The following is a 26,113-nucleotide window of genomic DNA, read 5'->3' as shown; positions in this document are numbered from 1 at the left end:
AAGGAGTTTTTTTTTTGTTTTTTTCTTTGCATTCTCAGTACCTTATACATGTTTGATGAATTGAAATGAAAATTTCTTAAAAAAGAAAAAGAAAAACCCAATATTCACCTAATCTTAGCTTTTATAAAAAATTTTTTCTATGATGCCCAGTGAAATACCTCTTCCCTCTTTCCCCACACTCATTGCTCCTACCCTGAATTTGTCAATTTTGCCAGGTTTAAAGCCTGTGGACCTGGGTTCAGACGAATTTGATCAGTTCGCCCCTTCTGTCCATAAAGCTGGATAAACACGGGGACATTACACGCAGCTTTCTTCAGGTCATTTGTCCAGACCCAGAGAGACCAGGCAACTTCTTAAAACAGAACAAAACCATAACAAAAACAAGTGAAGTTATTCTGTAATTTTTTTTTTGTGGTGAAATACATATATATACACATATACACATATATTTAAACTAAACTATTACAAATGGAAGAAAGAAGAAAATATTAATACTACTTGAGATTAAGGGACAAAAAGTTACATATATATATATACACACACACACACACACACACACACATATATATGTATGGGGGTAGGTATATAGTATATATGTATATATGTGTCTATATGTGTCTATATACATATATATTTAAACCAAACTCTTACAAATGGGAGAATGAAGAAAAGATCAATACTACTCGAGATTAAGGGACAAGATGTTTATATATGTATATATATGTATGCATGTATATATATATTTTATATATATATATATGTATATGTATAGGGAGTGGGTGTGTATATATGTGTATGTGTGTATATATGTGTATATGTGTGTCTGTATATGTGTGCATATCTACCTATCTATATACATATATATTTAAACCAAACTCTTACAAATGGGGGAAAGAAGAAAAGATCAAGAGTACTTGAGACCAAGACAAGATATACGGTGATGCGACTGTTATAACAGCAACAGCAAAAGCTCAGCTATACCAAAATTGAAACAGATAAGACAGATAAATTAGGGAGTGATGACTTGTTTACAAAAGAATTCTTTGATTTATAATAGGATTTGTCTCAAAATTCCTCCAAATAACCAGAGTTCTGCTAGAGCACTTAAAATAAGACAACTTTTAAAAATGTGATTTATCTATGCTGCTTTGAACAACTCAATTGCCTTCAAGGACATTACAAGTAAATGGTCTGTTAATTTTTGGAAAATGGAACTATTTGCAGCAGGGCTAGATGGGTTGTGGATTTCTCATTGGTCTTTGCTCTGGAGAGCTGGGGCCCCAAACCTAGGAAGTAACATATCCTAGGCAATCTACTCGGAAGTCTATGTCCCTGTTCTCCCCCACCAAACCGCCCCCCTCCCACACCCTGTTCTCTAATAGAGAAGAGTGGAACAGCAGTAGCTTGGGTCCCTGAAAGTTCTGTCTGGAATCTGGAGATTCCTCCAGCCTGACTTCAACACATACTCTTGAGTCTCTTCTTCCGAAGGGACACCACCTCATAGAGCTGCCGCTCAATCAGCCCGTCACCTTCCTTTTCATCCAGCCAGTTTTTGCAAGGGAAAGTCTGTTGTATGCCAGTGAATGGACACAAAATCACCACCTGAGGAAAACAGACCAAGATCCATTTCCAGCATTCCTTCATAGGAGAGCCTGCCTCCACAGCAGATGAGAAGAATAGAGATGGGGGAAGCAGAAGAAGAAGGAGGAGAAAGAGGAGGAAGATGAGAGGAGGAGGAGGAAGAAAAGGAGGAGAAGAAGAAGGAGAAGAAAAAGAAGAAGGAGGGAGGAGGAGAAGAGAGAGAACAAGACAGAGAGAGGAAGAGGAGGAGGGAGGAGAGAAGTAAAGAGAGGGAGAAGAAGAAAAAAGTAGAAGAGAGAGAGAAAAGGAGAGAGAAAGAAGAGAGAGAAGGAAAGGGAGAGAAGAAAGAAGAGAAGAAGAAAAGGAAAGAGAAAGAGGAGCATACTGGACTTTGAGTCAGAAGACCTGGAGTTAAATTCCTACTGTGCCATATTGGGCATGTTATTTCCCTTCTCTGGGCCTCAGTTTATTCACCTGTCAAATGAGGACAGTGGACTGAGAGACACAATGGGTAGAGTGTTGGATGGGAGTCAGGAAGACCAGAATCTTCAGACACTTACTAGATGTATGATCTTGGGTAAATCACGTAACCTTTCTCAGCCTCAGTTTCCTCATCTGTAAAATGAGTAGGTTTACTCAGTGGTCTTTAAGGTGTTTTCCAGATATAAATCTATGATCCTATCCTATAGCTCAATCACTTCTGAGGTCTCACAGTCTGTGATTATGAGCCCATTTTTCTTTCAGTGACCATCATGTTAGGAAATCTCAGGGTACTTATCAGCCTACTTATCAAAAGAGTGAGATTTTCTCTTCTCCCCTTTTACCCACAGAGGACATCCCTTGCTTTTTCAAAGCTTGGCTCCAATCTACCATCCTAGAGTCCCTGACCAACTTCCTTTCTCAAAACCTTCTTTCAATATTGTTGATGTTGTTGTTGTTTTCTGTGCAGCCAGTTATCTCAACAGAAAGCCAACTAACCAGAACACTCAATTGAGAAGACTTTTTTAGGAGGTGAATCACAGCAAAACAAGTTAAATCAGGAATTTAATCTTAAAACTAGCTTTTTTTTAACAAATGGAAAAGGAGAAGGGAAAACAGGAAGGTACTGGATACATGGGAAGAATAATGGTGAAAGAAAGGGAGGTGTGATGTGGTGAGATAGAGGGTCACTCTCTCCTATGGTGCTTGGGATAGACCTGAATACAAAGTATGTGTTCAATAAATATTTCTTGAATGACAAACTAATTGATTTTGTATTCTGTACCATGCACTAGACAGTCAGAATGTATTCTCTGAGAACTCAGTGAGTCTATGACTATGTTAGAGTCTCTGTACAAGAATGACCCCAGGCCCTCAACAAATTTTCAATCCAACAGAATATATGACTGGCATACATATAACCAATAGGTGACAGTGATAACCAAAGTTCACTGTAGGAAAAGGGTTAACTGCTAACATATTGGTGACGGTATGGGAGGAATCAGGGTGAGCTCCCCAAGCCTGGAATCCCTCACCTTCTCACAGTACCAGCCTCTGTTGACGCCTACGTTGCCATGCCCAATGGAGACTCTGCTCAGGGGGCTGAGCAAGACAGCCAGCTCAATGTTGAAGATGTCCGTCCGATTTCTGTCAAATACTCCTCCTTCCAGGAAGATTTTCCCACTGTTCTTATTTCCTCTGGCTCCATACATGACAAGAAAAATCTTGGACTTGGTCCCAGCCCCCTGGACATCCCCTGTTATGACTGTAACGATGTATGAGATAGCTGGTGGTATTAAACAGAACCAGCAAGAGAAGGGAAGTTAATTAAGGTAGGATTAGAATATATCACATATGAACACATCCTACCCCCCAGGTTTCTCTCATGATTCCAACTGCCCACCATGTCTTCCTCTCTACCACATTCTCTATTTCCCCTTGTTCTCTGTCCTTGCTTCCTTGGTTTTTTTATGTCCTCAATTTTAGCTCATGTCTTCCTGTTGGCCACATCTTCATCTCCAGCATCAGCTCTGTCCCCTACAGATAGGTTTTTTTTAAAAAAAAACACATTGGTTTTTCATCCTCAGAACTCACTTAAGACAGGTTACCTCCCTCTGTCTACTCTCCATCTTCATACTTGTTTTCTTTATCTGATTTGCTATCCAGTCCCCAGCATCTCCCTGCCTGTGACATTAGAAATGGGAAATCACACCAATCTACCCAAATGAGAACTTGCCTCCTCCCTGCAAAATTCCTGGTTCTTGTCTGCCTGGACCAGATATCCTGGTATGGAGGTATACAGGAGACAAGATGGAGAACTGCCAAGTTCAATGGCCATCTCTCCAGTTGACCATCAGCAGGCCCTTTCCTCCTCCAGACATAGCTTAAACACCATGCCACCCCAAGTTCTGATGACTTCCCTAGTTGTGTCCCTGTCCCTGGTGTACCTAAGCCTTAGTTCATCCCCTGAGTGTATTGAAACACTTCATAATCAAGGTCTGTTGCTTTATACCATATTAGTCTAACTTATTCTTTTGGGAAAACTTCCTTAGTATCCCAAAGCTGCTGGAATGAGCGAGAATATTCCCCGCCCCCCATAGTAACCTCTTCTGTCCCCCTCATGGCCTCTCCACATCCATTATTTCTCCCATCCAAACCATCCACATGCCACTCCCAGACTAATGTGCCCTATACATAGATCTATTTGTTCAAAACCCTCTGATGGTTCTTTATTGCCCTCGCAACAAACTTCAGATTCCTTACCTTACCATTCAAGGCTCTCTGTGATCTGATCCACCCTTCTTTTCCACCTTTATTTCATATTACTCTTCTCCACGTGTTTTGTGCTCCAACTAAATTGCATCATTCATTATCTCCATGCATACCTCCTGCAGTTTCCCACCTCAGTGCCTCTGTTCACATTGTTACTTATTCCTGAAACCCCCCTCCTTCCTGCCTCTACCTGTTGAACTCTTATTCAGTCACTGAAGCTCAATGCCAATGCCACCTACTCCATGAAGTACTCCTTTCTTGACCACCTCCCACTGGCAATGAACTTTCACCCCAGACCTCACAGATCACTTTATTCATGCTTCTCTACTAAAAATTATCATCTAAGATTTGGTATCATGTGAAAGGCAGCATAGAGAATAGAAGGCCAACCTCAGAACCAGGGAATCAAGTCTCAATCTAGTTATTTACATGTTGTTTCCCCCAGTAGACCTTGAGCTCCTTTAAAGGAGGGGCTGTTTTCAATCTTTCTTGGTGTTCCCAGTATTTAATGCCATGCCTGGAACGTGTTGTTGTTCAGTCATTTCAGTGATGTTTGACTTTTGTGACTCCATTTGTTTTCTTGGCAGAGATAACTAGAGTGGTTTGTCTTTTCCTTCTCCAGTTCATTTTACAGATGAGGAAACTGAGGCAGACAGGGTTAAGTGACTTGCCCAGAGTGACACAGGTAGTAAGTATCTGAGGCTGGATTTGAATTCAGGTCTTCCTGATTCCAAGCCCAGTACTCTAGCCACTGCTCCACCAAATATATCCAGCTGCCTGAAGGTTAAGCTAACCCTTCTCTATCCAACCCCACACAACCTAAGAAAGAAATCTTTCGCCTAAGGTGAATTCCATTCAAGCAAGCTTGGGTGGAGACAGACCCTTTGTCTAAATTGCCCAAGGCTGGGGGTGGTCTGGGTATAAAGATGGTCTCTCAATCCAAGGGTGACATGATGTCACCCTCAGCTTCTCATTGTAATATTGATATTCTCATTAATTGTTAACCAATAAGAGTTGATTAAACACTTGCTCTTTCAAGGGCATATAAAATGTAAGCCCACCACTATTAGGCATCTTTGGTGTGAGGGAGATGGCCAAACGATCATCCTTTTATAATAAACATTCTGCCTTTGTTAATAAAATGATTAAATCACCAGAAATTATGTCTCTCAAACTTTTTTATATGCCACATTTCATTGATTTGCTTCCTCCTTCCCCATTGGGTCTCTGTTGTCCTCTCACATACTCCTCCCTCTTTATATTTCATTTCTCTCTACCAAAGTGCTGAGGGGAGGAATATAGTAGGAAACACAGGTGATGTCAAAATAAAAGATAATAAAAAAATTACTAAGTTATAGGAATTCATATTTCATGCAGGACAATATCTCTGCCTTCACCTTTTATATGCTCAAGAGTCAAAAAGGAAGACGGCTACCATTTTTTTAAAAAACTGGGAAGTAAAGTCTGGCTTTTGTGCCCCAGGTTTCCTCCTTCTCCCACAGGGATGAAAATGAGCTGGTTCTTGCATCCCAGAAAGGTGGGTAGCTTTGGCAGGCCATTTTGGGTGGCCAACATAGACAGTATATTCTTCTACTAATTCTTTGCAATGTCACATTCAAGGCCATTAGATTTCTATCCAAAGCTTCCATTCAAACCATTCATTGGAAATATATTTATGCAGCATAGTGTGACCAAGATTATGGGATTATTGATTTAGGGCTGGAAGGGACCTTAGAGGTCACCCAGTCCAACCTGACTATTTTAGTATGAGAAAAATGAGGTTCAGAGAGGTTAGCTGATTTGCCTAAAATCACACAAGTTATGAGGCTCAGCCAGGATTGGAACCCAGGACTTCTGACTCCAGCACCAGGGCTCTTTCTACTGCACTGCAGTGATTCCCATAACAACGTGATTTCCTCCACAAAAGACATCTTTTACGGACAGATAACTCACGTCACTATCTTGGAAGTATCCAAGGCAGTTTCTCAGCTGGCCACCACTTCTTCCTCAGTCTTCAAATTGTGGATTGAATCACACAATTTGATCAGCCTAAAGCAGATCAGGGAGTTCTCACATCAAAGCTCCCAGTGGAAGTGGTACAAGATAACCTAGGATCTGTATTGACAGATGGCTCAGGGTATTAGCATTCCATATTCCTCTCCAAAGCATGTTGTCAGGCATGGGGTAATAGCTGGCATTCACGCAGCACTCCAAGGTTTAGATAGAAAGCCTTTTTACCTCCATTGTCTCATTTGACACTCCCAGCAATCCTGTGAGGAAGGCAGGGCAAAGCTGACTTTTGACAGATGACAGATTTGACAGATGAAGAAACTGAGGCTCAGAGAGGTTAATTTTTTTTGGGGGGGGGTGAAGCAATTGGCGTTAATTGACTTGCCCAGGGTCACACAGCTAGTAAGTGTCAAGTGTCTGGTCTGAGGTCAGTTTTGAACTCAGGTCCTCATGACTCCAGGCCCAGTGCTCTATCTACTGCACCACCTAGCTGCCCCAAGGTTAATAGATTTGTTCTAGGTAGCAAAGCTAGTAAGTAGAATACAAAAGATTTGAACCCAGGAGCTTAGATTCCAAGTCCAGCATTCTTTCCACTATACCATGATAACTCCTCAAGAATAAGCCCTCAGTAAAACACTTCAGGACTATAAATGTGGCAATGTGTTTGCAGATATGAACACAGACTCATAAAAAAGTGCCCACGGGAGGTTTGTGATCTGTACCCGTCGTAAAAACAAAACCTCCAAAGTCATAAAGATAGCCGAGGGAACTTGCTGGTTACTTTGCTGTTATAGAGGGCTTCATTGTTAATTTAGATGTTGTTTCTTTCTGTAGATTCAATTCCGTTCGGTTCAATTCAACAAACATTTATAAAGTGCCTACTATGTGTTAGTTATTGGATCATAGCTCTAGAGCAAAAGACCTTAACCTGGAAATCATTTTTTAAAAATATATTTTGATAACTATTTTAACATAATGTTTTCTTTGTAATCCTACATATTTTATTTTGTGAACTTAAAAATGTCATTCTGAGAAGGTACCCCAAGTCTTAACCAGACGTCCAAAGGAGTCCAGGACACAGAAAAATGTTAAGGGCAACCCCCTCATTTTACAGATGAAGAAATGGAAGCCCAAAGAGGTGAAATGACTTGGCCAAAGTCACTCCAGTGTTAAATGGGAGAACCAGGATTTGGAGACAGATCCTCTAACTTCCAAGTTCACTTCTTTTTCCATTGTCTCTGTGCTTGATGTTAGAGACAGCCCTTTCCTCAAGAGATAAGTGGTCAGTGACTTCAAGTCAATCTGGCCAAGCACACCTCCCACACCATAAGGTGAATCAGAGGCAAGTATGGAACAGTTATGCTCTTGGTAATGTCTTGGCAAAAGTTCAGCTATCAGTGACTGCTTAAACATTCCAATGAGTCATCATCTGTCGGTCAGGCTTCCCCAGTACTCAGAAAGCTTCCCCTTGTCCCTTACCAATCCCATTTGTTTCCCCCCTTTCACTATTAAAACTGTAGCCTACTCAGCTATTTCCCATCTCTCTCATCATTCTTACTTCCAAACTTCTAGAAAAAGTTGTCTATACCTGATGAACATCCTTTCCCAAGAAGTAACAGGGTGCCTTAAGAAAAGCCACATTTTAGGGGCAGCTAGGTGGTGCCTAGTGGCCAGAGCACCGGCCCTGAAGTCAGGAAGACCTGAGTTCAAATACGGCCTCCGACCAAACACTTGACATTTACTAGCTGTGTGACCCTGGGCAAATCACTTAACCCCAATAACCTAAAACACACAAAAAAGAAAAGTCACATTTTGCAGAAGGGGAACATGGTACAACTTTCCAAGTGCCAAGGCAGTGGATGCAAGTCCTTTCTTTGCTTTTAGAGTCAGGGTTACATGGAGTGCAAGGACCTTAAAGATAGCAGGATAGACCCACATCAGCAGTGGCAGTGATATGGAAGCCTAAGAACACTGCACCAGAAGTCCCAATTGTTTTTTTTTGCCTCTTTTTTCATGTGGATACTTGATGCACTGAAACCAGGGAAAGCTTTCCAAAGATTTTCCATATGTTTATGCTCTCTTGATATCACAATTAGGATATCATCAAAATATGGTACCATCTCTGGAATCCAAGAAAGTAGAATCTATTGGAAAATGACAAGAACAAACAGAAATTCCCAAAGGAAGATGCTGAACAAGAATGACCCCTTGATAAGGACTGACTGAATGTTTAGAAATCAACAACAGCATCATCCGTGATTATTCATCAATCATTTTTGGACAAGGTCAAGTTTTGCAAAGGCCTTTCTTCCCTTAGCCAAAAGAGCATATAACTGATTGGCTTTAGGACCTGGATTATGATGCTTTTTATTTCCAGGGAACTTAAAATATATATAAAATGACACACAGACTTCCATTCCAGCATAGTTGATGTAGCCCACTGAAAACATGTAACTAGTTGTTGAAGGATATCTTGTTAATTAGATACTCACAATTCATTTTTTTCCCCTCAGCACAGAAAATACATTTTTTTTTTTTGCTTTTAAATGGATTGGCATGATGACAAAATCCAGATGCAAGGACTCTGGCTCCCCCTTGAAAGCCCCAAGAAAATGTGCTGACAAACCATTTAGTCAGGCTGTTGGAACAGTACAATGCCTAAGGTACTGGCTCCTAGATTTATACACTAGCTCATTCACTAGAGGCTTCTGTGCCCCTCCTTAGCAGGGATAAGTAGAAGCTGCTCCCAGGACGAGGTGTATGGAACATTTCACAGCACAGATTATGGCAGCATTAACTGGGCAATCATTGTGATCTTGAAGCATGCTCAGTGGATTACACAGCCTTGACATGAGACAATATTGCAGGGGAAAAGATACCACAGAAGCTATCTTTACTAATTATCATTACACTGCAACTGGGAGACCACTTTCATTTTATAGGTTTCTGTAAATAGGATTGCAAATACTGTAGTATTCTGAGGTATATTTCTATTGACTCTGAAGAGGATACAAATACCAAAGAAATAAGAAAAATCACCTGATGCCAGGGATATGAACAACTGCAACAATCCCTGGGCTTCCTTCTGAGGAAAAGTATACTTTCCCAACTGGGTTCTATGCTCTGCATCAGGGGTGTCAAGCTCAAACAGAAAAGGGGGAGGGGGCATTATCTATACATAAAGATCTCTGTGGGCTGCCTATTGACTTAATTTTAAAATCTAATATTATCAATATTTTATTATATTTTTATTCACTTTCTTAAAGACTTCCCAATTACACTTCATTAATACCATGTGATTGGAGGGGGAATCTATTAATTCCAGGACCTCCATTTAAGGTGAGGTCCCAGGACAGCTACCTCCTCATTTCCTACCTGACTGCAAGCCTTTTGGACATTTTTTGACTTCTTGACAATTCCCCTTCAAAAGCTTATAACTGATTTTTAAGTTTTCTTTTGTATGTTGTCTTCCCCTATCAGACTTTAAACTCCTTAAGGGTAGGGACTGTATTTCTTTTTTTGTGCGTGTGTTTTTATCCCTAGAGTTTACTTAACATAGTGCCTGATGCATAGTAGGTGCTTAATAAATGTTTAATCCCAAAGAGATCACAAAAATGGGAAAAGGACCCACATGTGGGTCAAAAATATTGATAGCAGCTCTTTTTGTGGTGGCAAAGAATTGGAAATTGAGAGGATGCCCATTGACGAATGGCTGAACAAGTTGTAGTATATAAATGTAATGGAATACTATTGTGCTATAAGAAATGATGAGCAGGCAGACGTCAGAAAAAGTTGGAAAGACTTGTATGGTCTGATGCTGAGTGACGTGAGCAGAACTAGGAGAACGTTGTACACAGTAACAGCTACGTTGTGCGATGACTAACATCGATAGACTTAACCCTTCTCAGCAATGCAAGGATCTAAGACATCTCCAAAGGTCTCATGATGGAAAATGCTATCCACATCCAAAGAAAGAAATATGGAGTTTGAATGCAGATTGAAGCATACTATTTGCTATTTTTTTCCTCTGTTTTGTTTCTTCTTTCTTATAGCTCCTCCTATTGGTTCTAATTCTTCTTTACAATATAACTAATATGAAAATACGTTTAATAGGAATGTATATGTAGAGCCTATATCAGATTGCATGCCATCTTGGAGAGTAAGGTGGGGGGGGGAGAAAATTTAAAACTCAAAAGCTTATGGAAGTGATTGTTGAAAACTAAAAATAAATTAATTTAAAAAAATAAATGTTTATTGACTGACACATGATCTTCATTAGATAATATGATCAAAATGGTAATCCCATGGTGATCAGTCTTCTCCACACTTAGACTGGTCCTTGGATCATAGACACATAGTCTGTTTCCTGTACTCTCACCAGTCAGGAGTGGCCAGGGTTTGTACTTCACTAATAGAGCCTTCAAGAAACCAGAATCACCACCAAGCCACAATGAAGGATCAAAGTAAGCTTTATTTGCTATAAAATGTCAAATTTGGTTTAGTCATGAGTCTCTATTGGAAGACTTCCACATGAATTCTACATACAAAATGAGGCTACAATTACATCACACCCCCCAAAATTGCACTATTGAGGCAAATGCTATAGTTTTACAATGAAAGCATCCATGCCTCTTCTATTCTGTTAATTCCATGTATAAACTAAAGTCTTTGTACATGACTGATAATGCTGATAAAATGTATGGTTTTAATAATTCCCCACATTCATTGAATGTCAGCCTAGGTTGAAGCCAGGACAGTGAAGGATTTTTCTTAACATATTTTGGATTTTTGAAAAATTTTTAACCTTATTTTGACATATGTTTGGATCCCAAGACTATAAGGAGTACAACATGCTTATGTTCACGATTTTCTTTTGTTTCAAGATAGAAAAATACTGTCCCTATGTGAGAATCCCTGGAATTGGGCTAACTGATATCAAAACTACCAAACATCCCAAGGCAGTTTCTGTGTAGGATAAGATTTGCTCAGATTATGGCTATATACAAATACTTGCCACAATACGTAAGAGTGGAGTTATACTGTCTATTAACAATCTCATGTGGACATTTATACTGTTAATATTTAAGGTCATGAAATCAAACACATTTCACCCAACACAAATTTATAGAACAACTTCCTATGTTCCCTCATTGCTTTTTGACAATCTTTCTTCTCTTTGCCTCATCCTCCATGGCTACTGTTACAAACATTTTCTTTTCCTCAAGCCCCAAATAGAATCCAAACCCCACACTTGCTGCAGGGGACAGCATCTTGTTTCTCAGTTGAGAAGACTGAGGCACATCTTCACTTGTCTTCATTTGTTCCTCAAAACTTCTCAGCATAATTTATTCTACTCTCTTTCCTCTGGCACAGAAAAAAGGGGTATTTCTACCCTGTATAATGACTAATTCTTTAACCTGTGCTTTTGATCCCAGTCCCTTCCACCACCTCTAGTGCCTTGCTTCAGCAGTCATTCCCTCTCTCATACATCTTTAATCCCACCTTCTTCACCACTTCTTCCAACCTGGCAAATCCTAAAGACCACCCCAATCCTAAAAAATCCTTCCCTTGTCTCTTCTACTGTATCCAGTGACTGTTCCATCTGTCTTCTTCCCTTTCAATGTTAAGTATCCTAACTGCTCAGCTGCTTCTCATCTGTTTCATCCTTTTCACTTCCAAACTTCTTGAAAAATGTGTCTATACCTGATGCTTCCACTTCCTTACCACTCAGTCTCTTCTCAACCCAGAATCATAGAATTTCAAAGTTGGAAGGGACCTCAAAGACTAATTAGATCAGCCCAACTCTGAGCAGGAATCCCCTCCAGTGACCCCCTCCCCTCCAAAGTGGTCATCCACTCTTCACTCAAAGACTTCCAATGAGAGGAACCTACTATTCCCTCCGAATAGCTCTAATTGTTAGGAGCATCTCCCTTACATCAAGCCTAAATCTGTCTCTTTGTTCTGCCTTCTACCCCATTTGCTCCTACTTCTGCCTTCTGGAGCCAAGCAAAACAAGTTTGCTCCCTTCTCTTCATGAACATTCTCCAGATACTTGAAGAGAGTTATGGAGTCCTTCTTCTCTGAGTTTCTTTTCTCTAGGATACACTCCTTTCAGTCAGGCTTCCAGCCCAGTTACTGGTGAAACTATTGTTTCAAAGATCACTAGTGACACTTTATCACCAAATCAAATGGCCTTTTTTCCCCCCTTCTCCTCTATCTTCATCTGCAGCATTTTATAATGTTAAATACCTGCTCCTTCAGAACAGCCTTTCTCATATTGACTTCAAAGACACCACTATTTTCTGCCTCTCTTCCCACTCCTTTAGATAGCTAATAACAATAACTCTCTTTTCCAGGAAGAGAGTGAGGCTGACGATTTTGTGCAACTCTGCCTCACTTAAATCCAATTCATGTACAAATCAAGACATCACCCTGTGATGTCATTGGTCCTCTTTGAAAATGAAGGACAAAACAACAGCAACAATAAAGCTAGCATTTATGTGATGCTTTAAGTTTTATAAAGCACTTTATTTTAATCATTTTATGATTTTAATCTCTTTCTCTGTCTCTTTGCCTACCTTCTCACTCTCCTCATAATCCCTTAAAGTGAGTTTCCTCCAGGATTTTGTCTCTTGGCCCTCACCTCTTTATTCTCTACAACCTATCTCTTGGCAATTTTGTCCACTCCCTTGGCTTCAACCATCACCTCCACAGCTGCCTCCCAGATTTTTATATCTAACCCTGCTCTTTCTGCTGAGGCCAAGCCCCATACCTACAACTACCTAAAAGACATCTAAATAGCCCACTGGCACCTCACACTCACCATGTGCAAAACTAAGTTTATTATCTTTTACCCAAGCCTAATCCTTCTTTTGACTTTACTATTTCTGCCAGTGGCATTATCATTACCCCATTCTTAGAATATTAGTGTTGTCTTTTATTCTTTTTTCTCCCTCAACTCTCAGATACATTTACCAAGTCCTATCAATTCAGTCTCCACAATATATCTCACATCTGTTCTCTCCTTCCTATTCCCCTTGCTACCACCCTACTATGCTATCTTATTACCACTTGCCCAACTTTTACTGTAGCCTTCTGATAGGTTTTCCAAATTCAATTCTATTTCTTCTCAAACCTATCCTTCACACCACTCCTAGACGAATTTTCCTTATTTATTGATCTAGTTATATCACAGTCCTGCTCAAAATCTTAGCAAATACATATTACTTATATGAATTTCAAATTTCTTTGCCAGGGATTTAAAACTCTCCATAAAGGTGTAAGAACAGCACTCACCTTTCTAAGTCAAGTGCTGCTTCCTCCATGAAACCTTCCCTGATCCTCTCCACTCAGTAATGACTCCCCCTACCCATGACTTTGCATCTTTCTAATGTACTTTATGATGCATTATTTATATTATAGTTATCTATATATCTGCCATGCCCTTCTAGATTATGAGTTCCATGAGTGTAGAAGTGATGTCTTACCTAGCCTTTGTAAAACCCCCAGTGCCTAAAACAGTGCTTTACATACAGTGCTAAGCACTTAAGTGTCTGCTGAATTTAATGAAGATAATACCATCCTTGTTTCCGGAATGAATACTGGGTCAGGCATCAATAACAACCAACAGATAATTTTTCTATGTAACTTTAGTTTCTACTAAAATCAGGTAGACTTGTAGCATATAAGTATGGAAGTTCAAAAGGTCCAAAACACTAAGGAATTCAAAAGGGATACCACCATTTATACCAGACCATAGCATTCCTTTGTATACAGACTGAATAGAGGATGCTACAGGGTGAGCTCTAGAATGAATGGCATAACTAAAAGAGATTGTCTTGAGTTCAGTTGACCCTAGAATCACAGAGTACATTGTCTTTCCAATTACTAGAACCTAAGGATGGGCAGATCACCCAGGGAGAACACTTAGGCTATTCATACCCCCTCTTTGATCATCAGGGAAGGAAAGGAAATTGATAGCTTTGCTGGGGAGGTGGTGGTACTAGTGTTCTAATTAGGAGACTAAGGGGTCAGGTGAGGCTTTCTCTTGATGAAAGAGAAATAGAAAAGGTAAAGCCTGGCAGTTAGTGTTTTTCAATATCCAGACACTGCTGGTGGAGAAAGACAAGGAGTTGGGCTGAGCAGGCTGCAAGCCAAATCTGCAGAATGCAAAGCCTGCAATGCAATTTAATTGAATTGCTTTTCTTAAGGGAACATACATTTTGATTGGCAAGGGAGAGGTGATTTTGGAATTGTGAGAGGTAGGGCAGGTCTGAGGGGAATGTTTCGGTGTGGAGTTCAGGATAAGCAGAGGACAGGCATGAGGACAGTGAGATTTGGAGAAGTCAGGGAGAGATTGAACTAGGAGATATGAGAGAGATGCAGAAAGCAAAGAGGTCAAACAGAAACTCTTTTTATTAAACTTTGCCTCATGCCTTTCCTTCTCAAAGCCAAAGCATCCTCCATTTTAGAAAGCAGGAAATTATGTCTTAATGACTTTCATATCTTCCCCAAATACTAGCATGGTTTTTGCAGCTGATAAATGTTTGTTAAATGAGTGCACTAACCAGCATTCAATATTGTCAAAGGAGCTGGATTCAAGTTCAAGTTCAAGTTACCTATGCTATCTTAGACAATCCACTTCACCTAGCACTCAGTTTTGTTATTTGTAAAATGGAATGGAGTGGGTTGACTTGATGGTCTTTAAGGTGTCTTCAGGCTCTAGAATCTTGTGAGTCTTTTCACATGTCCTCTACTACTCCACCCTACCCTTTTTGGAAGAACTGAGGTGATGTCAGGGGCGGGCAGTCAGGATGAGCAAGGTGGTGAGAAGGCAAGGATAGACAACATCCATTTCTGTGCTACAAACAGAAGGAAAAGGGCACGGCACCTAATAAGAGTGCCTATATCTTGTTACAGATGTAGTGATTGTCATTCAATCAACATTTCTTAAGTACCTACTATGTACCAGGTACATAAACTACTAAGGTACATAAGGTACTAAGCTGGGAATACAAAAAGAGGCAAAAAATAGCCCCTCCCCTCAAGGAGCTCACAATCTAATGGGTGCAACAACAAATAAACAAACATAAACTATCGACAGGATAGGTATGAAATAATTAACAGAGGAAAGGCACTAAAATTAAGAGGGGTTGGGAAAGTTTCCTGTAGAAGATAAGATTTTAGGTGAGACTTAAAGGAAGCCTGCTCAGTTGGTAGAGAAAAGGAAGGTGAAAGCTCCTTCACCTCTTCCTTGCCTTCTTCAATCTTCCTCCTTCCTTCTCTTAACCACCTTATTCCATCCTACCTACCTGGACTTATTACACATTAATCCCTACCACCCCATCCCACCCCACTACAATCCGGCCTCCTTGCTGTTCCTTACACTTGACACTCCATCCCATATCTTTGTGCCTTTGTCCTCCATTCCTAGATGTCTTTGCTCCCTCGCATCCTCCATTATGACTCTGTCATGTTCTCCTCCTTCCCTCAATATCAAACCAGGAGCTCTCAAGCAAAAGTTTTTCAAAGGAGTTCCTGGAGCTAGGAGTGGCCCCAGGCCTACATGAACCAAGCTGAGCCACAATGGAGGGGGTGGCCACCCATAGACAGTGCTGAATTAAGCTGGAGCTACCTCAAGAACCTACTAAAATAAGTTAAATGGTCACTCCTCCAGCTCCACCTCGGCTGGGGAAAGAATAACATTACCTCTTCACATTCTGCAGTATCCTTAACTATTCAAATTGTATATATTTATTTCACATTGTATAATGGAAAGAATGTTGAATTGGAACTCAAAAGACCCAAGTTCAAGCCTTGACTCTGCCATTGATCACTTGTAGTACCTTGGGCAAGTCATGTCATCTATCTGGCTTCAGTTTCCTCATTTGTAAATTGAAGAGGTTGGACTATACGACTTTCAGGTCCCTTCCAGCTCTAAATCTTTCATTCCAGTATCCCTGGGAGATGGGTAGACCAGGGATTGACATCCTCTTTTTACAAATGAAAAAGGGAGACAAAGCAGCTTGTCCAAGGTCACATGCCAAGTAAGTCAGAGCCAGGACTAGAATCCAGGTCTCTAGACTCATAGTCCATTCCCCTACACTTTACTCCTAACTACTTGCTGGGGAAAGTAACAATGTGTAAATAGGCAGTAAGATGGGAAAGAATGTTGGTGTCATAAATGATACATCCATGATTAATTAAATGAAAAGGAAGTTTGGACTGTTTGGGGCTCTTCCCCAGTCTTTGAGTGACTTCTTACAGTCATGGTGCCATTACCAGAGATGGAAACCTGGGCTGATAAGATCATCAAGCTGATCCTGTAGAGCTATCTTCATAGGTCTATTTTGACACATGCTTCACATGTAATGAAAGGATCATGCTATTCAGATACTTTGTACAGTCTAATAAATGTTTTATCTTTGAACAAGCTCTCATACACAAGCATTTCACCTGTTTGTTGATTATCATGAGATAGTGGCTATGCAGCAGGGATTCTGGCTCTACCCTAAAAATGATCCTCTTTCCCCAATCTTTACCTGTGGTTATAGCACCTCCCACCAGAATATCCCGTTGGATTTTGCCATCATCCTCATCTAGGGCCAGCCATCGATCAAGCGGGAAATCATATTTTCTTTTGTTGCCAATGTCTTCAATGATAATCTGGAAGACAGGGGAGAATGGAAGGAAGAAGAGAATATAGTCAATTCTCAATTATCCACTTTTCAAGTGACTGCATTTTTGGATCGTCTGTGCTGAATGTTTAAGACTTCCAGTCATGTTTCCCCCTTGATGCATCTGATCTGCCTCTTTCTGCTCTGTGCTCTAGAAAAACAAACTCATTTCATTGTTAACCTAAGCAAAGCATAATTATAAGGGTAATTGTAGTACTAAAAAATATATCTCCTGCTATGCATTACAAAGCCAAATGTGAATGATTTTTAATTATCTGTTGTTTATATTATCTAAACCATTGCTCCTCTTCATAATCAAGAATTTAATGTGTAAGGAATTTGGTTTGACATTTTCCATGAAACTTAACTCTAAGAAATGGGAATTGAGATTTTAAAATTCTACTATGTATACTTTTTAACTCACTTTCTACTTAATTATTTAGCCAGTCAACATTTAATACCTCTGGTACACAGTACACTGCTATTATGTGCTAGGAAAGATAAAAAATTAGGTAAGACAAAGGCCTTATCCTTCTGAAGTTTACAGCCTAGTGGAGGGATAAGAAGATGTCTACAAAGATAACTATAATATGAAATATACATTAAGTACATTCAAGAACTACAAAATATATGCAATGGAGAGAAAGGCATCATCTTAGGAAATCACAGATTTAGAGCTGGAAGAGACCTTCAAGGTCAACTAGTCCAATCTCTCATTTTACACTTAAGGAAACTGAGGCTAAGAGTGGCTAAGCGACTTACCCAAGGTCTCACAGATAGTAAGTAGCAGAGCCAAGATTTGAACCCAGGTCTCTGACTTCAAATCTAGTATTCTCTCCTACTGTGCCGTGTTTCCTAAAGGAGATGACATTTGCATTGGCTTATAAAGAGGGCTAGGAATTCAATAGGAAATGAGGGGGTGGGATGACATAGCAAGCACAGGTAGTCTCACCAATTGAGTGGAGCTAGTGGAGCTCAGGGGTGTTTAGGATGGAGAGAGAGATGAAGGGAGGGGAGAGAATAGTCCAGTTTGGCTGGAGACTAGAATAGGTAGAGGGGGATAATTTGGGCAAAACATAGGTAGCTGCAGACTCAAAGTAGACTGGACCCCTAGAATTCAGCAACAAGAACAAAACATATTACCTTCTGAAATTAAAGATGACAAGGGTTCACCTAAATAGCTGAGATTTGGTCATCTGTGGAAATCTTCCCAGTAATAAGCTACACTAAGAAATGGTCTGTGAAGGTACTAAAGGGACCTCTCCTTTCCTTGTGAGGAAGACGCTAACTCTGAGATGTAATTGATGCGAGATAAGACATAATAGATTAATTGTAACATGTCCTTTCTCAGGTTATGTAGCAATGACCGAAGCATTTGATGACAGAAAAGGAGCACTGAAAAAAAAAATGAGTTATATGGTAGCATTCGTGAATGCGTCTCCAGCAGTGCCCAGGGAAGAGGCTGCTCTGTTTCTAGATCAGTCCCGCTTCATTAGACAGAAATATCTCTGGAGTAGAGAAGGGCAATTCATCAAGCTGTATAAATATATATCACCGAGTCACGGAAACTCAGAGTGGGAAGGGAGCTCAGAGTCCAATCCACTCCTGGACAAGAATCCCCTCTTCTGACACCCCTGAGGAGTGGTCACCCAATCATTGCTCAAAGATCTTGGGGAAGGGGGGAACCATTACTTCCTGAGACAGCTCGTTCTATTTGGGGAGAGATTTGTTAGGAAATTGTTTGTTTTTCTGACATCAAGGCTAATTCCTCCACTTTCCAACTTCTATCTGTAACTTCTCCTTTTGCCCTCTGTGATCAAGCAGAATAAGTTATTGAGACATAGAATCATAAATTTAGAGCTGAAAGGGACCTAGAAGGGTACCAATTCCACCTACTTCCCACTTTCACAGATGAAGGAATTGAAACACAGAGAGATTATGTCACCTGCACAGGGTCACACAACTAGTGAATGTCAGAGGCAGGATTGGAACACAAGTTTTCCTCACTCGGTCCAGTGCCCTATCTACTGCACTGTATTACCTCAAGTCCAAACCCTCTCCCACTGGATAACCTCTCACATGCTTGAAGACAGGGTTCCCATTCTCCTACCCCCGCCTCTCCCACCCCCAGGCTTTCTTTTTTCTTTCTTCAGGCTGGACACCTCCATTTCAGAAGTTCATAGATTTAAGGCTGGAAGGAAATGATCTTGAAGGTCATTTTATTCAAATCCCTTATTTTACAGATGAGGAAACTGAGGCTCATAGGGATGAAATTACTTGTCTAAGCTCATCAGGTAGCATGCAGCAAAGCCAGGATCTGAACCAATGTCCTTCAGTCAGTGTTCATACGGCAGAATCCTGAGATTCGTTATCATCCTTGTTGCCTTCCTCTGGATACTCTCTCACTTGTTAGTATCCTTTCTAAAATGTAGTCCCTCCAGAGGTGGAGGACCAGGCAGAGTACAATAGCACTATAGCCTACCTAACCTCTGTTATTGCTGATTAAAGACTATAGTAATGTGTCTGGCTCGTACTACTGTTATGTTGAATTCCCCAAATCCTCAGTTTTTTTCCATCCAAACCGATATCCACCCACACCTCTGCCATCTTTGTACATGTGAAATTGATTTTTGCTTAAAGGGAATATCCCCTAAAATATTCATCTCCCTTTGCTCTAATTCTGGAGTCACCAAGCAACTTTCTGATCTATAATTTAAACCTCTGAGTGGATCTGCCCACCAGGATGACCCTGTCCAGATAAAGAATTCTGAAGGCAGATATATCTGCAATGGCAGGTTAGTCTCTGTGGGTTTGGTCAGTGAATCAGTCCTCTGGAGCCTGCTTGCCACCAATGAAATGGTAAAATTAAGTTTTTGAATTCACAAAGCTACTAGCCACAGCCCAGATCCACAATAGCTCCTGCCAACAGCAGACACCCTGCGAAATGAGGCCAAGCCTGAGACAGGTGGCCCTCTCTCTTCCTGTCTGAACTCCAACAAGGAGGAGCTACTTTTCATTTCCCCAAAGCTGGAGATCTGCAGTGGGTAAGAGAGTTGCGGGATGGCAATAAATGATGTCACTGAACAGAGTGGACAATTAGACTTTCCTATGTTCCCTTCAAAATGCCAATTCTGGCCAACAGCATTAGGGGTGGGAGTTAGGAAAGCAACTGGCATAAATATCTATCAGATGAGGCTTCAAAGTCCAACCATGCTTTGGGATCTACAGATTGGAGAATATACTAAATATACTCAAATATACTCAAATGCAAGATGGTACATGGTGGAAGAGCTAAAATGTAGTCCCTTAAATTGGATAGAATCTTCCATAGGTGGTTTGACCAGCCAGAGTACAATAGCACTATTGCCTTCCTAGTCCTGAACACTATGTTTCTGTTATTGCAGATTAAAGACTATATTGATGTTTTTTTCTACTAGCTCATACTATTGCCTTAAGTCATCTGGGTTCAGGATCTGGGCTCAGGTCTTTCTATAAAAACTATGTGCCCTTGTAGCTTTTGACCAGAGTCCAGGAAAAGCCCAGAAAATGGACTGTGTTTTGTTAATCCCTCCTTACAGATGGTGGATCAGGAGTTGTAGCTGTACAAGCCAACAACAGAATGTGAGATGCAGGAGAGTAAAAGCAAAGAATCCAGCATTAGTCATTCAACACCATGAATGGAGGAGCTGAAAGAGAATGTCATCAAATAAGTCAGAATGCTAATATACCCTAGTGGCATTAACAGACCCTTGCTGAAGTCTCTCCTCAAAGAAGCTGTTATTCACGGTTAGATGCTGTCTAGGACAAGGAGGAAGGGAGCCAACTACCTTGGTCTTCAGAAGATTCAGTTGGTTTGAGGGACCAAGTGGTGACGAGATGCTGTTGTTATTGTTGTTCAGTTGTTTCAGTGATATCTGACTTTTTAGGACCCCATGTGGAGTTCTCTTGGCAAAGATACTGGAGTAGTTACCATTGTCTTCTCCAGCACATTTTACAGATGAGGAACTGAGGCAAACAGGGTCAAGTGACTTGCCCAGGGTCACACAACTAATAAATGTCTGAGGCCTTTGAACTTAGGAAGATGAGTTTTCCAGACTCCAGGCCCAGCACTCTAAATACTGCACTTCCTAGATGCCCAAAATGGTGACGTATCCAACTGTAAACAACTAAAGAGATGAGAGAGCACAGATGAGGGCCAGATAGTCTATGTGACATCCTCATTAAGTGGAGTTGGCGATTGAAGATAAAAATTCTATCCTAATCTGATACTGACCCCCACACTTCTCCTGACCTTGCAGCCTCTTTACTCAAGGTCAGATTCATGCCATTAGAAAAGATCATGGCTAGAAAGAGAGACATGACCAACTCTACTTGGCCACTTCTTTCTTCCCCGCCCCCTCTCCTCAGTGAACCCAAGGTCTTGGCTTATCAAAGTTTATTTCTGGATTCTCAGTGCTCCCACCTTCATTCTTTAGCCTGCCCCCAGTTTTACCTATAGGAGAAGAGGTTTACTTATAAGAGAAAGAGCTTCCCTGTGTTCCCTTACCTCGGTCCATGGAAACCACACAGAATCCTTCTTTACCCAGCAATACTGCTCCTAAGTCTATACTCTAAAGTGATGAAAGAGGAAAAAGACCCATATGTACAAAAATATTTATAGCAGCTCTTTTGTGGTGGCAAAGAACTGAAAACTGAGGAGTTCAATTAGGGGAATGTCTGAATAAGTAAGGGTAAATGAATATGATGAAAAATTATTGTGCTGTAAGAAAGGATGAAGAGGATGGTTTCAGAAACACTTGGGAAGATTTATATGAACTGATGCAAAATGAAATAAGCAGAATCAGGGGAACTGCTTATATAGCAACAGTAATGTCATAAAGATAGTCAACTTTGAAAGACTTAGTATCACTGATCAACAGAATGACCTAACTACAGTTCCAAAGGACTCATGATGAAGCATGGTAAACACCTCCAGATAGAGAGCAATGTACTCAGAATGCATATTGAAGCAAATGTTTTTCTTTTTTTTTTTTGACATGACTAATGAGGAAATCTGTTTTGCTTGACCATACATATTTGTAATATGTTTCATTTTCCTTGTTTTCTCAGTGGGAGAGGGGGAAGAATTGGGATCCAAAAATAAAATTGTATTTAAAAAAATATAAATTTAAAAAATTTAAGAACCCTTCTTTATACTTTTACTGCTAAGCACTAAAGGGATGTATTCAGGGAGATAAACAAATAAAGAGAAAATACATAATTTTGCAACAGATTTATTAATTAATCCTTGTGGCACTTCTAGGAATTGGAACGGTTCCCAGTTCATTGGCAGGCAGAGAAAACAGACAAACCCTAGGGCCAATGAAGGCTTAACACCTGTCCTTAGACCAGCTGCATACGATTCTCCTCCCCTCCCTAGGATAGTGGATAACTAGAATTCAGCTTCATCATTAGAGATATGTTTCATAACAGGTCAACATTTAACCTTTCATAATTTTGCTGGTGCCTAACCCCAGATTTTTATCAAGTCATTTCCTTGTTCAAAATTCATCAGCAACTCCTTATCATTTATGGAATAAAATATAAACTCTTTACCCTGGCATTCAGGGCCCATCAAAATCTGGGTCCAATCTACTTTTCCAAAATTATTTTGTGCTACTTTTTCACATCTTTTATGTTCCAGTCACACTGCTCCCCAATCTCATCCCTTTATCTTCTTCCTCCATGTATTCTCCCCATACCTGGAATGCACACCCTCCATGTTTCTACCACTTGGAATCTCTCCCATCCTTCAAGGCCCATCTCAGGTGCTGCTTTGTGCCAGACCCATTAGACTGTGACTAGTGCAATTAACTTAAAAATGTATCACACCTCAAAAGGTGAATAAAGTGGCTATTTGGCAGTTTTGTTAACTGTAAGTGCTACCCTTCCTTTGTGAATGTGTGTTGATTGATATTGATTGCTACAAAATGTATATGTACATTCACACATTAGTAATTTTGCTGGTCTGGCTCATAGAAGCAAGATGCCCCAATAAAGAAAATAAGAATAGGCACAGACCAGGGATTTCATTGATCTAGGCAACTCTTGGTTAAGGAAATTCCTTCTACTACTGCAGCTGTTCAGTCATGACCCTATTTGGGGTTGTCCTAGCAAAGATACTAAAGTGGTTTGCCATTTCCTTCTCCAGCTCATTTTATGGATGAGGAAACTGAGGCAGACAGAGGTTGTGTGACTTGCCCAGGGTCACACAGCTAGTAAGTGTCTGACACCAGATTTGAACTTGGGGAGATGAGTCTTCCTGATTCCAGCCTGGCTGTCTATCCACTATGCCACCTAGCTGTCTAATATAAATAATAACAACACTAAAAAGCAGTAAAACTGATGAATTGCAATGAATCATCTCAGTTCTAAAGAACAGCTAAATATTCCTCCCTCATCAGAGAGGGTAGATTTTGTGTGTGTGTGTGTGTGTGTGTGTGTGTGTGTGTGTGTGTGTGTGTGTAGAATAAATATAAAAAGAATAAATAGAAATGAATAGAATATAGTGAAGTACAAGATAGTTGGGGTTGGAGATTGGTAAAAAGGAGGAGCATGAATATCCCTGCACCCCAATCATCTTGTACCTACTATATATATATACACACACACACACACACACACACACACACACTCACACATATACACACACACATATACATATACATATATACACATATAATACATACATATAAACACACACATACACACATATATACTTTATATATCATGTACATGTTTATATATACCTTATATATATCATGTACATGTTTGTATATATACTTTATATATATCATACATATATATACTTTATAAATATCATGTACATGAACATATATATACACACACATATGTTTTTCTCTCATTAGAATGTAAGCTCCCTAAGGGCAGGAACTATTTTGGGGGGGTTTTAGGTTTCTTTGTATCCTTGCTCTTTGCACAGTATATGGCACATAGTGATTAATTAACTCTTGTTGATTGACTAATATCCAGCCAATCTCAAATCAGGCCATACTTCACATTCCATCCAACCATCTACCCCAGTCCTGTCCTTGCCATCTGCTCTGCTCATACACCTCCCCACCTTCTACTCCTATCCTTAGCTTTCTCCCTCATTTTGGAAACAACAGACAAATCAATACTACCACTGACTTCTAGAAAAGGTGCATCAATTGATTTTACTATGATTCCACTATATTCCACTCATATAATTTCTCAGACCCAAGCAGTCTTCTTCAAGCACCATCCTCCCATATGTGTTATTTCCCTTTTTTAAAATGTAAATGCTTTGAGAACAGGGATTGTCTCAGTTTTGTATTGTATCTCCAATGTACATTGCCTAGTACATTGTAAGTGCTTCACAAAGGTTTCTGCATTCATTTGCTCTGATTGTGGAAGGCCTTGAACATTATGCCAAAAAGTATAAAATTTTGGCATAATTGGGGGGTGGAGCCAAGATGGCAGAGTAAAAGCAGTGACTTGCTTGAGCTCTCCCCCAAACCCCTCCAAATACCTGTAAAAAATGGCTCAAAACAAATTCTAAAGCAGCAGAACCCACAAAAAGACAGAGTGAAACAAATTTACAGCCCAAGACAACCCGGATTGTTAATCAGAAAGGTATATTGTGCCGGGCTGGGAGAGAAGAACAGTTTGGCATGAGCGTGTAGGCCTCTGAAAACCTGGAGCAGGCCTCAGAGGACTGAATCACAGGCAGTTGTGGCGGTTTCCAGACTTCTCAACTCATGAACACCAAAGACAACTTAGAAGATCAGTAGGAAAAGTCTGTGTCTGTAGTGAGAGAGATGTGCAGTGTGGTCCCAGCCCCAGTCCTCAAGCTCAGCTCCAGGCCTGTGACTGCCTCCAGAGCTTCCATTTCAAAGACTGAGGGGGAATCGAGTGGCTGATCAGAGGGGTTTGCAATGATGTCTTTGCTGGTACAGAATTCTCTTGCTTTGCCCATGCTTGGATCTGGGTCACAGTTCTGAGTGGTGGTGCTGGGATGAGGATGAGTGCTGACGTGGTGGAGCTTGTAGTGGTTGGGAAGAGAAAATCCTCCTCATAGTTCCAAGACAGAAAAGAGTAGTTGTGGTCACTCATAGACCAGGGCACAAGCCAGGAAAGCAGTAAATATCTCACCCTTTTTCATAGCATCTTGGAAGAACTGAAAATGTACAGGTCCCTAGAAGTATCTCTGAAAACAGCTGCACAAAACCCCTGAGGCATGGGACAACACATTCTCCACACTGGAAGCAGTCCCCTACCTTAACAAAGAGTTTATAACTCAAGTAATTGGCCAGGATCATGAGCAAGCAGTGCAAAAAGAGTCAGACCATAAAATCTTTCCTTGGTGTCAAAGGAGATTAAAACATACAACCAGAAGAAGATAACAACATCAAAGCTCCTATATCCAAAGCCTCCAATAAAAAGATGAATTGGTCCCAGGCCATGGAAGAACTCAAAAAGGATTTTGAGAAGCAAGTAAGAGAAGTAGAGGAAAAACTGAGAGTGATGCAAGAAAATCATGAAAAACAAGTCAACAACTTGTTAAAGGAGATCCAAAAAAATACTGAAGAAAATAACACCTTAAAGGTAGAAAATTGGGAAAGAATTTTTACAACCAGTCCCTCTGATAAGGGCCTCATTTCTAAAATATATAGAGAATTAAGACAAATTTATAAGAATACAAGCCATTACCCAACTGATAAATGGTCAACGGATATGAACAAACAGTTCTCAGATGAAGAAATTAAAGCCATCAATAGTCATATGGAAAAATGCTCTAAATCATTATTGATTAGAGAAATGCAAATCAAAACAACTCTGAGGGACCACATCACACCTATCCAATTGGCCAACACGACAAAACAGGAAAATGATAAATGTTAGAGAAGATGTGGGAAAATTGGAACACTAATACGTTGTTGGTGGAGTTGTGAAATGATCCAACCATTTTGGAGAACAATTTGGAACTATGTCGAAAGGGCTATAAAAATGTGCATGCCCTTTGGCCCAGCAATAGCACTTCTAGGGCTGTATCCCAAAGAGATCATACAAAT

At 40.3% G+C, this 26,113-nt stretch overlaps 1 protein-coding gene across 1 annotated transcript in view; it reads right to left on the bottom strand.

Annotated features, from left to right (window-relative positions):
* Positions 1–26,113, bottom strand: part of LOXHD1 (lipoxygenase homology PLAT domains 1) — a 280,858-nt gene that overhangs the window by 167,241 nt on the left and 87,504 nt on the right. The window contains 5 exon segments of the mRNA XM_078151940.1: positions 193–224; positions 227–352; positions 1,467–1,602; positions 3,096–3,346; positions 16,884–17,007. Coding sequence (XP_078008066.1) covers positions 193–224; positions 227–352; positions 1,467–1,602; positions 3,096–3,346; positions 16,884–17,007 — 669 coding nt within the window.

Source organism: Phascolarctos cinereus, unplaced genomic scaffold (assembly GCF_003287225.1).
Source record: "Phascolarctos cinereus isolate Bilbo 61053 unplaced genomic scaffold, phaCin_HiC Scaffold_4;HRSCAF=312, whole genome shotgun sequence".
Lineage (NCBI taxonomy): Eukaryota > Metazoa > Chordata > Mammalia > Diprotodontia > Phascolarctidae > Phascolarctos > Phascolarctos cinereus.
This window is presented reverse-complemented; position numbering and strand designations above follow the sequence as displayed.